At 36.5% G+C, this 16,639-nt stretch overlaps 1 protein-coding gene across 5 annotated transcripts in view; it reads left to right on the top strand.

Annotated features, from left to right (window-relative positions):
• The window catches only part of FZD3 (frizzled class receptor 3), an 83,104-nt gene that overhangs the window by 53,790 nt on the left and 12,675 nt on the right, over positions 1-16,639 (top strand). For 4 of the 5 annotated variants that reach the window (XM_055116400.2, XM_034965899.3, XM_003830781.5 and 1 more), the window contains 2 exons: positions 6,704-6,852; positions 10,836-11,069. In XM_055116400.2, the coding sequence (XP_054972375.1) occupies positions 6,713-6,852; positions 10,836-11,069 (374 nt within the window). In that variant the 5' untranslated portion in view covers positions 6,704-6,712. Of the gene's footprint in view, positions 1-765; positions 936-6,703; positions 6,853-10,835; positions 11,070-16,639 lie in introns of those variants that run through there. The other variant, XM_063606684.1, reaches the window with a different exon arrangement.

The raw sequence follows: 16,639 nt of genomic DNA on the forward strand, positions 1-16,639 counted from the left end.
TGTTTTCTGTTGAGTGAAACAGAATACCTGAAACTGGGTAATTTTTAAAGAAAAGGAATTCATTTCTTACAGTTATGGAGGCTAAGAAGTCCAAGGTTGAAGGGGCCGCATCTGGTGAGGGTCTTCTTCCTGATGGGAACTGCAGAGTCCTGAGTTGATGCAGGGCGTTACGTAGCGAGAGGGCTCAGTGTACTAGTTCAGTCCCTCTTCCTCCTTTTATAATGCCACCAGTCCTATTCCTGTGATAACCCGTTTTCAGTTGATGAGGCAGAGCCCTCATGACCCAACACCTCTTAAAGGCCCCACCTCTCAATATTCCCCCACTGAGGTTTAAGTTTCAATGTGAGTTATGGAGGGGACAAACATTCCAACCATATGTAGCAACCACTATGGTAGCTACTCTTCAGAGAGATGCAGCCCCCTGCCTCCAACCAGGGAGCCACATCTCTTGCTCTTGAGTAGTCCCTTTCCTCAAATTGTGCTGGCACTGTGACTTGCCTTTGATTAGTAGAATGCAACAAAAGTGATTCTGTGTGACCCCAAGACTTTGCTAAGATCTATTGGAATGCTTGCTTTGGGAGAGGTCAGCCTCTAGTAAGAAGTCAGACTATCTTGAGACCACAAGATGTGTGGAAGCCCAGGCTGGCCCTAAGCTGTATAGAAAGGCTTCATGAAGGGAGGGAAACAGAAAGAGAGAAAGGTGATTGAGAAGACCAATCACAGAGAGAGGGAGAGATCTTCTCAGTCAGCTCCCGTCTTTTCCAGCCATCCTAGCTGACATTTGAGTGAAGAAGCCATCCTGTATGTATGTCCAGCTCAGACTAACATCCAGATGATTCCAGCCCCAGCCATCATCTGACTGCAGCTACATGTGAGAACCCAAGTGGGAATCACCCAGCTGAGCCCGGTCAATTCACAGAACTGTGAGAGATAATAAATTCTTGCTTTAAGCCGTTAAGTTTTGGTGTAGCTTTTTACACAGTCATAGACGGCCAGAACAGTGCATATTGGTATATTAAAAAAATACCAAAAAGTCATATTTAATATATGTATAAATAATGTTATAGATATTACAGCCATGCACCACATAACAATGTTTCAGTCAACCGTAGACCGCATATGCGACTATGGTGGTCCCACAGGATTATAATGCTGTATTTTTATTTTACCCTTTCTATGTTTAAATAGATACCCAAATATTTAATATTGTAATACAATTGTTTGCATTATTCAGTACAGTAACCTGATGTACAAGTTTGTAGCCTAGGAGCAATAGGCTATACCATAAAGCCTAGGTGTGTAGTGGGCTATACCATCTAGGTTTAGTCTAAGTACACTCTGATATTCGCGCAATGACAAAACTGCCTAACAACACATCACTCAGAACATATCCCTGTTGTCAAGTGACACATGACTGTATAATTTTGAAACATAAATGGTGATCATATGTGGCACATCAGTCTACACCTAGTTGTGTGCTGTAGCTGGCTTTCAGGCCCATAAGATGCAGTTCCACCTTCAGTGATATCACACTGGTTGCTTGAAAATGACCATCGAAATAGGCAGATACTGCAAATCAGGGCTTCCCTTGACCCAGAGAGCCAGTTGTTAAAACATTTACCAGCACACCACTGTCTGTATTTTCCTTTTTTCATTTACATTATTATTTTTTGAATGACTGTATATTTGGTAATTTGGATGTACCATAATTTATTTAAACAATCCCCTATTCTTGACCTGTTATTTCTTTAGGATGTTATTTCTCGAAATAGAATTGCTGAATCAAATGGAATATACATTTAAATTTTTTATAAGTTTTACAAGATTGTATATTAGTAAGGTTATACCAATTTACCAACAGTGAGGGTGTTTCCCAGTGCCCCACCCAGCACTTATTTTTATAGTTAGAATCTTCATACATATATTTTTTAAAATTCTGGGTTTTTTTATTCTTAAAAGTTTTTAATGGTTCGAGGCTGGGCGCAGTGGCTCACGCCTGTAATCCCAGCACTTTGGGAGGCTGAGGCAGGCGGATAACAAGGTCAGGAGATCGAGACCATCCTGGCTAACACAGTGAAACCCTGTCTCTACTAAAAATACAAAAAATTAGCTGGGCATGGTGGCAGGCACCTGTAGTCCCAGCTACTCTGGGAAGCAGGAGAATGGCATGAACCCGGGAGGCGGAGCTTGCAGTGAGCCGAGATCGTGCCACTGCACTCCAGCCTGGGCGACAGAGCGAGACTCCGTCTTAAAAAAAAAAAAAAAAGTTTTTAATGGTTCGAAACCCAAAAGCTACAAAAGTATATGGGAAAAGTCTACCTTCTATCACTGCCTGTGTTTCCCAGCTTCCCAGTGCCCCTCTCAAGGGTAACTTGGAATTTTATAAGGAATTCATATATCCTCTTTCAGTGATGTTCATGCGTGTACAAACAAGTATATTCCTTTGCTCCCTCTTTTTTTACTCACTTGGTAGCTCCCATACACCCTCCCCTACCTTGCTGTTGTCATTTAATGATATATTTTGGAGATCAATACCAAAAGAGAAAAGTCTTCCTCAGTATCTTTTCATGCCCTCATGGTATTCCGTTGAATGGATAAATCATATTGCTTCTGTGGACATTCGTCCACAGCTAATGCAATATACTGTCAGACTTTTGGATCTTACCTATTTGATAGGTTAAAAAATAGTACCAGCATATAATTTAACTATGAGTCTGAGCTCTAGGTGTGTCTTTTGTTTTCTGTAAATTGTTGATATATTTTGCCTATTTTTCTTTGGGTCATGGGCTTTTTTAGTTGTAGGAGTTTATTATTCATTAATGAAATTAGCCCTTTTATCTGCCATATAATTTGCAACAATTTTATGTCAGCTTTTTTATTGTCTTTTGGCTGTTGTTGTGAAAGTTATGGCCATGCAGAAATGTGGGATTTTATGTAGCACAGTTGTCTCTTTTTTTTTTTTTGAGACGGAGCCTAGCTCTGTCACCCAGGCTAGAGTGCAGTGGCATGATCTCAGCTCACTGCAACCTGTGCCTCCCAGGTTCAAGCAATTCTTCTGTCTCAGCCTCCCAAGTAGCTGGGACTACAGGCGCCCACCATCACACCTGGCTAATTTTTGTATTTTTAGTAGAGACGGGGTTTCACCATATTGGTCAGGCTGGTCTCGAACTCCTGACATCAGGTGATCTGCCTGCCTCGGCCTCCGAAAGCGCTGGGATTACAGGTGTGAGCCACCGTGCCCAGCTCACTTGTCTCTTTTTGATGGCTTCTAAGTTTTATGTCATTGTTAGAAAGTCACTCTTCATCTCTCTCCTCGAAATAAAAGCTTTCATTTACAACTTTAACTTTATGGTTTCTTTTTTATTGTTAATTTTTTTCTTACATTTGAATTTTTGTTTTTTTGTTTTTATTTAATTGTTTATTTACTTTGAGATGAGGTCTTGCTGTGTTGCTCAGGCTGGAGTGCAGTGGCGCGATGCAGCCTCTGCCTCCTGGGCTCAAGCGAACCACCTGCCTCAGCCTCCCTAAGTGCTGGGACTACAGGCCTGAGCCACTGTGCCTGGCCTGAATTTTTGATCTTTTAGAAATTCATCTAGGTTTGAAATACGGTATGGCTTCAGCTCTATTTTTTTTCTAGAAGCCTGTCCAGAATCCATTTATTGAATAAACGTATTTTTTCTGAATGATTTGAAATGTTACTTACTTAAATACTGCTTATATTAAACACTGTGTTCTATAATTACACAGTTTTAATTATTATAGCTTAATGATGTATTTCTCTTCTCTTTCAGGACTTTCCTGTTTGTTCTTGATTGTTTTTCCATGTAAACTTTAAAATCAACTTGTCTAATTCTCATATAACTCTTGGTATTTTTTTTGGAATTTGGGGATTGTGTCAAATTTAATAACTAAATCAAGGAGGATCTGCATTCTTATGATAAATTATTTCTAACTAAGAACATGTTTGAAGTGGGGTGTGTTTTAAAACATCTTCAAACAGATCATTTCTCTTATTAAATTTATTCTTAGGTGTTTTGTCGCTTTTGTTATAGTTTGTATTAGTATGCTAGGGCCACCATAATGAGAGACCACAGACTGGGTAGCTTAAACAACAGAAACTAATTTTCTCACAGCTCTATAAGCTGGAAGTCCAGGATGAAGGTGCTGGCAGGTTTGGTTTCCTCTCAAGTCTCTTTCCTTGGCTTGTAGATGGAAGCCTGCTTGCTGTGTTCTCACATGGCCTTTCTGTGTGTGTACACATTCCTGGTGTCTTTATGTCCAAATTTCCTCCTCTTATAAGGATACCAGCCAGATTGGGTTAGGATCTACCCACATAACCTTAATTACCTCTTTGAAGGCCCCACCTCCAAATACAGTCACATTCTGAGGTACTGGGAGTTAGGACTTCAACATATGAATTTGGATAGAGGAGACAGTTTAGCCCATAACAATGGTAAATGAAGAATTTTCTTTCTTATATCTACTAATTGATATTTATATACGTGAAAGTTATTTGTGTACTTAATTTCATACCTAGCCACCCAGCTTATAATTTATAATAGTTTTTACTTTATTCTCTTAGTTTTTCCAGGTATAAAATTATATTATTTATAAATAATGATCACATTGCCTCCTCCTTTCTAGTTTTTATAACCTTTATTTCTTTTATCTAATTGCAGTCTAGAGCTGTTGAAATGGTTAAACTAAGAGTGGTGGCAGTAGATACTTTTCTTGTATTCCATATTTTAATGAAAATATTTCTAGTGGCTTTTGGTGTTTCCATTAAGCATGATGTTTGCTTTTGGATTGAGATATAGATACATAGTGTCTTTAAGGACTTCATCATCTATCTGTATTTTATTACAGCTTTTAAAAATCAAGAATGAATACTTTTATCAAATGCCTTTGTGGCATTTATGAGGATGATCATATGTTTTCCCTTTGATCTAATAATATGTTGAATTTATAAATAAATTTACTAATATTGAACCATCTTTGCATTCCCCTGTTTGGTCCTGGCCTATTCTTTTAATTTGCTGTTGAATTCTGTTTGCATACAGATTCCTAAATGAGACATAAATAAATAGTTTCTTTATGGAGGCTTTGTTAAGTACAATTTTATGCTTGCTTTATATAAATAATTTTAATCGTTTTCTTTTTCTGTGTTTTCAGACAATTTGAAATTATGTGTTCTTTAATGGTTTATTAGAATTTTCCTATGAAACTTTTGGGTCTAGTGCTTTCTGAGGAGGTGGCTGTTTGACAACTTTATTTCTTCTATAATATATCTGTTTAAATTTTTTTATTTCCTCTGGAGTCAATTTTGTTAAATTACATTTTCCTATCATTTGTTTCCATTGGTTTTCAAGTCTATTTGCATGGAATTGAGCAAAGTAATCTTTTTAAGATTCTTTAATTTTTCTCTATTTGCATCTGTTTCTTTATTATCATTTCTGTGTCTGTGTGTTTGCTGTTTTCTTCCCTTTGTTGTTTTGATTAGACTGGAGTCTGGCCTATCCTTTTTCAATAACCAACTTTGGGTTATTAATTCTGCTATTTTTTTGTCTTACAAATACTTTATTTCTTCTTTTATCTTTTTTTTTTTTTTTTTGGAGACATTGAGTCTCATTCTGTTGCCCAAGCTGGAGTGCAGTAGCGCAATCTTGACTCACTACAACCTCCACCTCCCCGGTTCAAGCGATTCTCCTATCTCAGCCTCCTGAGTACCTGGGACTACAGGTGCCTGCCACCATGCCCAGCTAATTTTTGTATTTTTGGTAGAGATGGGGTTTTGCCATCTTGGCCAGGCTGGTCTTGAACCCCTGACTTCAGATGATCTGCCTGCCTCGGCTTCCCAAAGTGCTGGGATTACATGCATGAACCACCACGCCTGGCCTATTCTTCGTTTTCTTTTCCTTAGGTTTGCTTTATTGATTGATAATACAGTTGATATTTCTAATTAGTCATTATTCTATTAATTTGATTTAAGGCTTTTTGTTCTATAGAAGTTTTAAATTTTTAGTAATCAGAACTATCACTGTTTTCCTTCTATGGCATCTTATTTTCACATTACTCTTTTAAGAAGTTCATCTACATCACCACTGCCTCTCTCCCGCCATTGTACAAATGCTGTCCATTCTTCCCTATTTTAGAAGATGACTAATGTCAGCCAAATATCTATCATCTATCTAGATAGATAGATAGATATGGCTCAATGTATAGAGTATAAATTTATTGCCAAATTTTCAGGAGTATATTTTTTCCACATAATAAGAAAATTACCTATAAAACCTTATAAATGAAAACATCAAATTTGTAGAATTATTTTACTCTACTTTATTTAAAAGATTTTGGGCCAGGCGCAGTGGCTCACGCCTGTAATCCCAGCACTTTGGGAGGCTGAGGCAGGTGGATCACCTGCAGCCTGGCCAACATGGTGAAACCCCGTCTCTACTAAAAATACAAAAATTACCTGGGCATGTTGGCACATACCTGTAATCCTAGCTACTTGGGAGGCTGAGGCAGGAGAATTGCTTGAACCTGGGAGGCAGAGGTTGCAGTGAGCCAAGATCACACCATTGCACTCCAGCCTGGGTGACAAGAACAAAACTCTGTCTCAAAAGAAAAAAAAAAGATTTCATAATGGCCTTTAATAGAAAGTTATTTTTATATATTTAAGATGCTTTTCTTTCTGTTCTTCCAGGTTACTCAAATGAGTCGTCCAGACTTGATTCTCTTTCTGATGAAATACCTGATGGCTCTCATAGTTGGCATTCCCTCTGTATTTTGGGTTGGAAGCAAAAAGACATGCTTTGAATGGGCCAGTTTTTTTCATGGTCGTAGGAAAAAAGAGTAAGTTGAAATAAATGATCACAGTGTTCACAAACCTCACATTTACGTAAATTTTTTTGTGTTGCTTATGTTAAAATGACTTGGATTTGGAGAATTATTCAAACAAGACTGTAACATTTTCAGCAGTATCCAGTTATGATTGGCACAGTAGCATGTCTTAATTTAAAACTAAAAACTTACTTTGAGAAGATGGCCAAGTAGTCCAGAAGATGACCAGGCCTCCTGTACTAATTCAGAATACTTGAAGGAAGTCCAATCTTTGCGAAAAAAATTCAAATTGTAATTGTCTTAAAAGCAAATTAATGCTTTTCTCTACATTCTTATCTGATCTTCCTGATATTCCTTTGAAGGTTGACATATATTCTCATTTCTCTTTTACAAATGAGAAAACCAAGATAGAGGTTAAGTGCTTGGCCAAAGTCACACAGGTATTTACTGATAAGAGCTAGATAAACTTCTGTCTCCAGTTGTCCATTGTTCTTCCAAGCGTACCAAAAGTGATATAAAGAAATACTCTTATTCCATTCTAATATAGTACATTAAAGCCAAATAGAAAAATGATATTAGTAGATTAATTGAAATGTGTTAGAGGTTATTGTAATTCATAGTTGGCCATACTGCATATTACAGTGTGATATAAGGGCATATTTAAGGAATCTTTAAATTTTTGTACCTTAGTTTGTAAAACAAAAACAAAACAAGACCCTTCAGTTTTCACAGTGGAACAAATGATTTCAAACTCTACTCAGTTTTAAGTCTCATAGGTATCTCTATCTGAATTATCACAAACTCTAAGTTAGTGGATTCTATATTTCTTATGATTTTACTTAATCTAGGATCCATGGAAGAATGATTTTTTTGTGGGTAGTCTGTAAATATTTTAAAATTATATGTAGAATGTGCCTTGTATTGGTTAATGTCATTTTCTTATACAATTTGAAGTTACTTTAGTTTCAACCTCACTAATAAAGTTTATATTTACTAAAATACCAGTAATTAACAATTTCTGTTATACAAATTATATTAACATCACAGTTTAATATACAGTCAGCCTTTTGTATCTGGGGGTTCCATATCAGTGGATTCAACCAACAATGGATCAAAAATATTTGGGAAAAAAAAATTCAAGAAAATTCCAAAAAGCAAAACTTGAATTTGCTGCATGCTGAGCACTACACTGAATCTATGCAAATAAAGTGTTGTATTAGGTACTGTAAGTAACCTAGAGATGATTTAAAGTATGTAGAGGTTGTATGCAAATACTACACCATTTTATATAAGGGACTTGAGCATCCTCGAATTTTGGCACCCACAGGGGGTCCTGAAACCACTCTCCTGAGGAAATTGAGAGATGATTGTATACATTTCTTATTGTGATATCTGAGACTGCTACTAGTGATATCAGATAATGCATTTCTCCTTTAAATATAATTTTGTAGAGCAGAGAAGGAAAGAAGGGGATGAGTTCACTCAATAGCAACCAAAAAAATTTGTCTTCTAGGCATTTATTCATTCTTTGAAAGACTTGTTGAATGCTTACTATGTGCCACCAACTACTTTTGGATACCAATGATTTGATAGCAAACAGAAAAGGCCAAGACCCTGCTTTCTTAGAGTGTCCTCCCTTATGGGATTTACTGTGATTTATTTGTGTATTCTTTGGAAAACTGTATTGTAATCACAGTAAAACAATGCTGAGGAAAGGACTTGAATTAAACATTCCTGGACACCTCTGGGCCATATATAAATAATTCTGTGATAGAGTTGCATTAGAAATTCCAGATAGAGCTAAAACTGAAGCTTTCCTTATAGAGATTTATCCTAGTTAGTTTGCAGGGATACTGGTTGGGCCGAAATCCTTTTGAAACTGGTTAAAACTCTCAGGGGCCCTTCCATTTGGTTTTCTGCAGCTGTGGATTCCCAAGCAACAGTCATTGTGATCTTCCAAGCCAGAATGTGCTCTGGGCTGGAGTGGCAGCCCCTTATTCTGGCATTCAAGAGCGTGGGCACCCTTTGGCTATTTCTAGCATTTGTCTGGTTAGCCTTTGGGAAACGACTATAAGATAATAATAATGGGTACTAATTTATTGGGCACATTTAATACTCAAAGCACTGTTCTAAGCACTTTACACATTAAATCATTTAACGCTGTAAACAGCCTTGTGATGGAGGACATCATTTTACAGATAAGGAAACTGAGGCATAGAACCAAGATTTCATAACAAGTGATTGCTAACATATAGATTCAAACCCAGTCTGACTCCAGAGCTTTGCTCTTAACTACTTTGTTACACTGTGCTGTAGACTGGTTTCTAACATTGTGCTAATCAAATTAATGTTCTCCCCTCAAGTGAAGCCAGATTTAAGACCATACTTATGCTAATAATTCTGACATAGATTTAAATATTTTTAGAAATCCTCTTTTGGATTACCTGGGTCATTTCACTTAATTTCTCTGGACATTATGTGTAAAATGAGGGGACAAACCTTCACCATTTGGAGGTGAGTTAAATTTTTGGAACAACTAGAAGTCACTTTTAACCAAGTTTAGAAAATAAAGTCAACAACCAAGAATGACTTGGTGGGATGTACATATATATGAATAAGGCCGTTGATTACAGAGGAACGAATCCATATTTTTGTTTTTTTTACTATTTTTGACTTGTTCTTTTTTCTGTCATGTTTTTGGCACTTTGTTTTCCAGATATATGTAAACACTGTTTTATCATTACCTTGTGATTAGCCTCTAAGACTTTAAACTTAAGTTTGATCCTTGACTGTTGGTTTCATTGTGTGATTTTTTGAAAGTTCTTTAATTTCTTAAAACTTTAGTTTCTTTGTCTATGAAATGGGGATTACAATATCTATTATTAATAGATATCCAATATTCCCTTAGAAATACACTCTTAGGACATGAATCTCTGTAATGATGACATTATTAAGAGGATTCAAAGGAGAATATATATAAAGTACTCAATAAGTACTAGACTTCCTTCAGCCCATCTACCCCAACAAGAAAAACAACAGCAATAATGACAATCCTTTTATAATGTGAGAATTTATAATATATGTAATTTCTCAATATATGATCCAATCTTTACATGCTGGAGTTTTATTTTTGAAATGAAATTGATTATCTAATTTTAACTTTATGAGTTTTCATAGTAAGTCCTTTATTTACATAATCCAAGACACTAACCTTTACAACTGTTTAATTAGCTCTTGTATTAATTTAATTACTGCCTTGTTCATCATCGTAAGCCATCTGTCTGCTTAGTCCTTTGATAGCAGTTAAAATTTTTTGTTCTTAACAACAATTTTTCCCCTAAATGTTTCCCTTTAAGCTTCTAATATGTTTGAGACTTAATTGTAACTTTAATTTTTCATTTTGTTTTGTTCTAATTATGACTGCTCATGTTTATTCCAGCACTAGACAACTGCTTCTGCATAAAATTAACTCGTAGACTAAAACAACTGCTCTTACAACTTAAAAAAATGTTGTATCCATGCTACAGTGAAGCCTCTACTAGTTATATAAACCATGCAAGAAAACAATTTTTCTGTTTTAGTTATATCTTCATAATATTTCAGTGTCTTGAGAATGACAGATTTCTTTGGCTGAAAGGGACCTTTTAGAAATGAAGAAATTGTATACTTTCATTTTATAGATGAAGAAACGAAGGAAAGAAAGAGGAGATAATGACATGCTTAAGATCACATTTTTATTGATAAAGTTGGAACTAAAATCCTGATTTCCTTATTCTAACACAGGCCTTTTTCCATCATATCACCTTAGGGGACAGATTGACATAGATTGTTGTTATATTCTTTCCTCTGTCAACAATGTTTCTTCATGTCAGTCCTATAGATCTAATTTGGCAAGCAATTAATTTCAAGAATAATATCAGTGTTTCAGAGAAGTATTGCTTATTGGTCTGAAGGAAGATTGGTATGTATCTTAAACTTACTATTTTGTTGTCTAGGATAGTGAATGAGAGCCGACAGGTACTCCAGGAACCTGATTTTGCTCAGTCTCTCCTGAGGGATCCAAATACTCCTATCATAAGAAAGTCAAGGGGAACTTCCACTCAAGGAACATCCACCCATGCTTCTTCAACTCAGCTGGCTATGGTGGATGATCAAAGAAGCAAAGCAGGAAGCATCCACAGCAAAGTGAGCAGCTACCACGGCAGCCTCCACAGATCACGTGATGGCAGGTGAGTTTTGTTAGTAGTGTAGTTTATTTCATAAGCTGAATTATGATCATACAGCTTAAGAAAGAGGAGCAGCCAATTCTGAAATAGAAGTCGAACATAATTAAGCCTTTGAACTTTGCTAGATAGAGTTGTCCCAGACTATGGTCAGACTTAAAGTCAGTCAGAATTGTTTAGATTTGATGCAGTAAGCAATATGGGAGTTATTGCAGGGGATTGAGCAGGGAAAAGACAGGGTAAAAGTGGTTATTTTAGTAAGATTAATTTAGTAAACAATTATGGAACACCTACTACATCTAGCACTCTTGCTAGGCCCTGAGAATACAAAGATGACTTAGGCATGATCTTTGCTCTTGGTAAGCTCACAGTCTATTTAGAAAGATAGTGTAGTAAGTTTGTGGTTTAGAACATGGATCTGGAATGATAAACCTCAGCTTCCTCATTTATAAAATGAAAATAGTAATATCTGCCTCTTTAATAATCTTGTACAAATTAAATGAGATAGCATACCTAATTCCTTGGAACAGTGCCTATCTCAGTGAGTACCTCATATCAGCTTCTGTTATTATTGTAATTGACAATTGAACTAACATATAAGTATGACAGTATAGTTCAGGAATTAGCAAATGTTTTCTGTGAAGAGCCAGATAGTAAATATTTTAGGCCTTATGAGCCATATGGTCTTCACTGCAACTATTTGAGTCTGCTGTTGTAGCATGAAAGCAGTCATAGACAATATGTAGTCAAATAGAAATAACTGCATTCCAATAAAACTTTATTTGCAAAAATAGGATTTGGCCAGCAGGCCTTAGTTTGCCAACCCCTATTTACTAGGTACAGTAGTAGCACAGAGGAGGGAGTGATTAATTCTGGTGGCTAGGGAGGGGGTTGGTTTCACAGAGAAAATGTTTGAGAGAAGCCTGGCTGTGGGTTTCTTGTTAAATTTGAGAAATGAGACAATAGAATTAGAAACTGCCTGGGAGCTTTTCAGTAATTCTTTTGAGAGATGATAAAGGCTTATAGGAGAATGGTGGCAGTGGGAAGAGAGGAAGAGCTGACCTGAAAGATATTTAGAAAGAAGAAATGATATAGCCGGGTGTTGTGGCAGGCGACTGTAATCCCAGCTACTCAGGAGGCTGAGGCAGGAGAATCACTTGAAGCCAGGAGGTGGAGGTTGGAGTGAGCTGACATCGTGCCACTGCACTCCAGCCTGGGCAGCAAGAGCAAAACTCTGTCTCAAAAAAAAAAAATAGAAGAAATGATAGAGATTGGTAAGAAATTAATATTAGCAGCTGGAGAAAAGGAATGTGCTAAATATTTTTTGGGTTTTTTTTTTTTTTAAGATTTCTTTTGGGAAACTGAAAGAATGAAAATTATAATACCTGAAACTGACAGGATTCTGTGTTCACTTGAAAACATCTGTTTCCACAGCTGTTTCTATCCTGTCAGTCTCAGTCTTCTCCCTGTCCTCCTAGTGTAGAATCCGATTCTCTGTACTTTTTTAATCTTCTTTTTCTTCTCAACTTGTTTTCTTTTACCTTCTGTTGTTCAGCTACCCTGTGTTTAAAAGAGCAACAGTCTTTCTTTGTGCTGATTTATCTTTTATCCATTTCCTTTTTCTTTCCTGCCTAGATTTTTGAAATGACTATTTTGAATATTTTTCTTCTCCCTAATCCATCCTTTATGCCTTGAAAGTGTAGTCTTTTTCTCCTCTCTACCTGCCTGAACTGTACCCTCTAACATCACCAGTGACTCCATTTTAACCACAAGGATCTTTCTCCTTCCTTCCTTCTTTTGTTCCACTTAGCACTCCTATATGAGAAGCATTCTTCTAAGTGCTAGGGATGCAGAGATGGAAGACAGAAGAGTAAACAATCAATTACAATACACTTCAATAGGTATAGTAAAAATATGTACAGGGTGCATTGGGATCTCAGAGAAGAAAACCATTTAATAAATCATAGAAAGTGAAAGCTTCGCAAAAGAGATGGCACTTCTACATTGAATAGGATTCAGAGGAGGCAGTTGGGAGTTAAAGACAAGGAAACAGCACATGCAGAGGCAAGGAAGACAGGCAAGCAGTTAGGTACGTGGGTATGGCTAGAGCATAGACTGCATGTTTTGGCAACTGAAGGAGAGGAATTCATACTGAGGAGTTTGCGTTTTTCCTGGGCAGCAGTGAGAAACTATCATAGGACTTCAGGCATTGGGGTGAGAAAATCAGATTTGTATTTTAGAAAAATCACTTGGCAATAGCATCGGAATGAAGGAGATTATGAGTAAGACTAGTTAGGAAGTTTCTACAGTAATTTAGGGGTCCCAGCTGAAAACACTGATAAGGAGGGAGGGAATCAGAGTTCTTTTAGAATATATTTATCAGTCGTCACCCTCCATGAACCCAGCTTTATTTGATGTTATTGGCCTTATCCTTTCTTTATTTCTTTCTTTTATTTATTTATTTTTTTTTTTTTGAGGCAGAGACTCACTTTGTTGCCCAGGCTGGAGTGCAGTGGTACTATCTCAGCTCACTGCAACCTCCGCCTCCCAGGTTCCAGCGATTCTCATGCCTCAGCCCCCTGAGTAGCTAGGATTACAGGCATGTGCCACCACGCTCAGCTAATTTTTTGTATTTTTATTAGAGACAGGGTTTTGACATGTTGGCCAGGCTGGTCTCGAACTCCTGGCGTCAAGTGATCTGCCCATCTCAGCCTCCCAAAGAGCTGGGACTACGGGCATGAGCCACTGTGCCCGGCCTGGCCTTATCCTTTCAATGATGAATGAATAATTATTTATAGTATAATACCTATGCATGCGGCATACTGTGTATAAAGATGTATATGGAAGAAAAGTAAGATGTAATTTATGCATTCTAGGAGCATATAACCTTATAGGAAAGATAAGACATACACATATGAACCAATTAAATAATAGCAGAAGCCAGGAATATAATTAAGACAGTGAGTGTTAAAGATAATAGATGTAGAACTGCAGGAAAGAGAAAGGTCAGATTGGTTCGTGAAAGTATCTTAGAGGAGATACGTAGGGTGAATGAACAGTAAAAGATGAGTTTATATTAAGTAGAGGATTTCTGAGGGCAGTTAAAAATAGACTTCAGCCACTCTCATCTGAGTAGAGCTGTAGCTTAGATAAGAAAGTTTACAATCATCAATATAAGGTAGTTGGCAATTAAAATTGTGAGCTAGAATCCCTTGAGTCACTATTAAAAAAAGAACAACAGGCCAAAAACAAGACCTTGGGAAATATTCACGGTAATAATAATACAGGAAGAAGAACAGTGGGCATATGAGTCAGAGAAACTGCTTATCATTCTTTTTGTTACTATCTATTTTCCACATAATTGTCTTTCCTCAGCTAAGTTTGCAGCTTCTAGAGAATAAGAACTAGGTGACACCGTATTCCTCCACAGCATCTAGCACAGTACTAGGCATATATATATATAGTAGGGGATTAACAAATCTATCAAATAAATAATGACTTTAGAAATAATGTGGATGTTTCCCAGAAATGCAAGAGCCAGAATGACAGTGGCACCCTACTGAAGGTGTTCTGTAATGTGGCACATGAATACTAATACTGTAGGACTCTTGGCTGTACCCAGAACTTTAGGGCAGATTTGAGAGATTCCAAGACTGTGGTGAACCAGAAGTCTGAACAAGGATTTTCATAATTTGAAAAGCCATCTCATGGAGATTTCCTTCTGCTTCAGTTTTTAACTTTGTGTGTCAACACTATGTCGTGGTCATTTTCTAATCATCTCATGGTATCTTGGCTGTGGGATCACACACATACCCACTTCCCAATACTCACTCTGGCCCAGATTCTTTGCTGGATAATTATTGATCTCTGTGCTATATAAAACAAAATAGGCTGAGGTGAATACACCTACACATATATGTCAGCTTCAAAGAATAAGTAATTGGTGGTTAGATGAGAGGGTGAGTGAAAAAGGAAGTGGATAAGTAGGTAGGTGGAGGTTTGGGAATGAATGATTGGGTTGGTAAGTGGGTGCCATGACAAGAAAAAGCTAGGGAATAAATAAGGAGGTATTAGTAAAACTACAGTTAATTCAGTTATTTAGATTAGTGATAGCAAATAGTATGGACACTCAAAAAGAGTAAATCATCTTTAAGGTTTTTTTATGTTGACTTTGGAAGGCACCATAGTATCTTTTTGACAACGGCAGCAAATTAACCATCCTAATTGTTTTGCCTAAGCTTATATTAAAATTAATTTACATTTTCACACTGTGTATTACAGTCAGTGGTCACAGTGGTTTAAATGACTGTCAGAAAATAAACTTGGTAATTCCTACATATACAGTTGAGATTAAACATTTAAATTTATTTTTCTATGTAGTTGACTCTTAATTATCCATGGGCAGGTTGTTCATATTCTAAAATGTTTTGTGGATGGCCATATGTGTCACTTAAGGAGTTTAGATTAAATTATTCAATATAGTAAATTTTTCTATGAAAATATATTATTTGAGTTTTTGTAACTCAAAGCTTTCTATTTCATTTTAGAAAATACTCAGATTATATTTTTATATAGTGATTTTTAAAAGATAACTTTATATCATTGCTAGAAAACCGCATCATATTTTGCTCTTTTCATTTGCCATATTTATTTGAGACAGATACTTGGGAAGCCATTGAGAGGTGAAAGATCTCCAAATCAGCAGCCAAGTCATATTTGGAAACTTGGAATAATCTTCTACTCAGTTTTAAGGCAATAATCATTATGCAAAATAATAATTATTAGTCTAGAATAACAAGCCCATTCTGAAATGTTTTCATCTGCAAACATTGTCATTATTTACCAAAACATGCAGAACAAATTTAAAACTGTTTAAGGTCCTAAATATGAAGTATCTTTTAATAAATAAGAATTAAATAACTTTTTACCCATTAACATGAGAAATGTTTAAAATATTTAAATATTTATCTTTTCACATTTAACTTTTCTTTTTTGCTTTACCAAAACAAAATACATGTTTTTGTTTTTTGAGACAGAGTTTCGCTCTTGTCACCCAGGCTGGAGTGCAATGGCACGATCTCGGCTCACTGCAACCTCCGCCTCCGACGTTCAAGCAATTCTCCTGCCTTAGCCTCCCGAGTAGCTGGGATTACAGGTGCCCGCAACCATGCCCAGCTAATTTTTGTATTTTTAGTAGAGACAGGGTTTTACCACATTCGCCAGGCTGGTCTTGAACTCCTGACCTCAAGTGATCTGCCCATCTCAGCCTCCCAAAGTGCTGGGATTACAGGCATGAGCCACTGCGCCCGGCCAAAAGGCGTGTTTAAAAAAAAATTTTTTTTCAAAAGACTTCTCAAGTTTTAAACTCTGATCTAATGAAAATGTTACTAGCGGATCACCTCTGTGGTGTATGAATCTATCTTTAAATTTTATAAATAATTCACACTGAGTCATGAAATTTGTTACAATTATTTTTGTGAAGGAATGGTGGATTAACACTTTCTGACAGCCAACAGATCTGCAGCTTCTTATGATTAGTTTTTTTGATGACTATTTAAAAAAAAAAAAAACCTAGC

Source organism: Pan paniscus, chromosome 7 (genome assembly GCF_029289425.2).
Source record: "Pan paniscus chromosome 7, NHGRI_mPanPan1-v2.0_pri, whole genome shotgun sequence".
Lineage (NCBI taxonomy): Eukaryota > Metazoa > Chordata > Mammalia > Primates > Hominidae > Pan > Pan paniscus.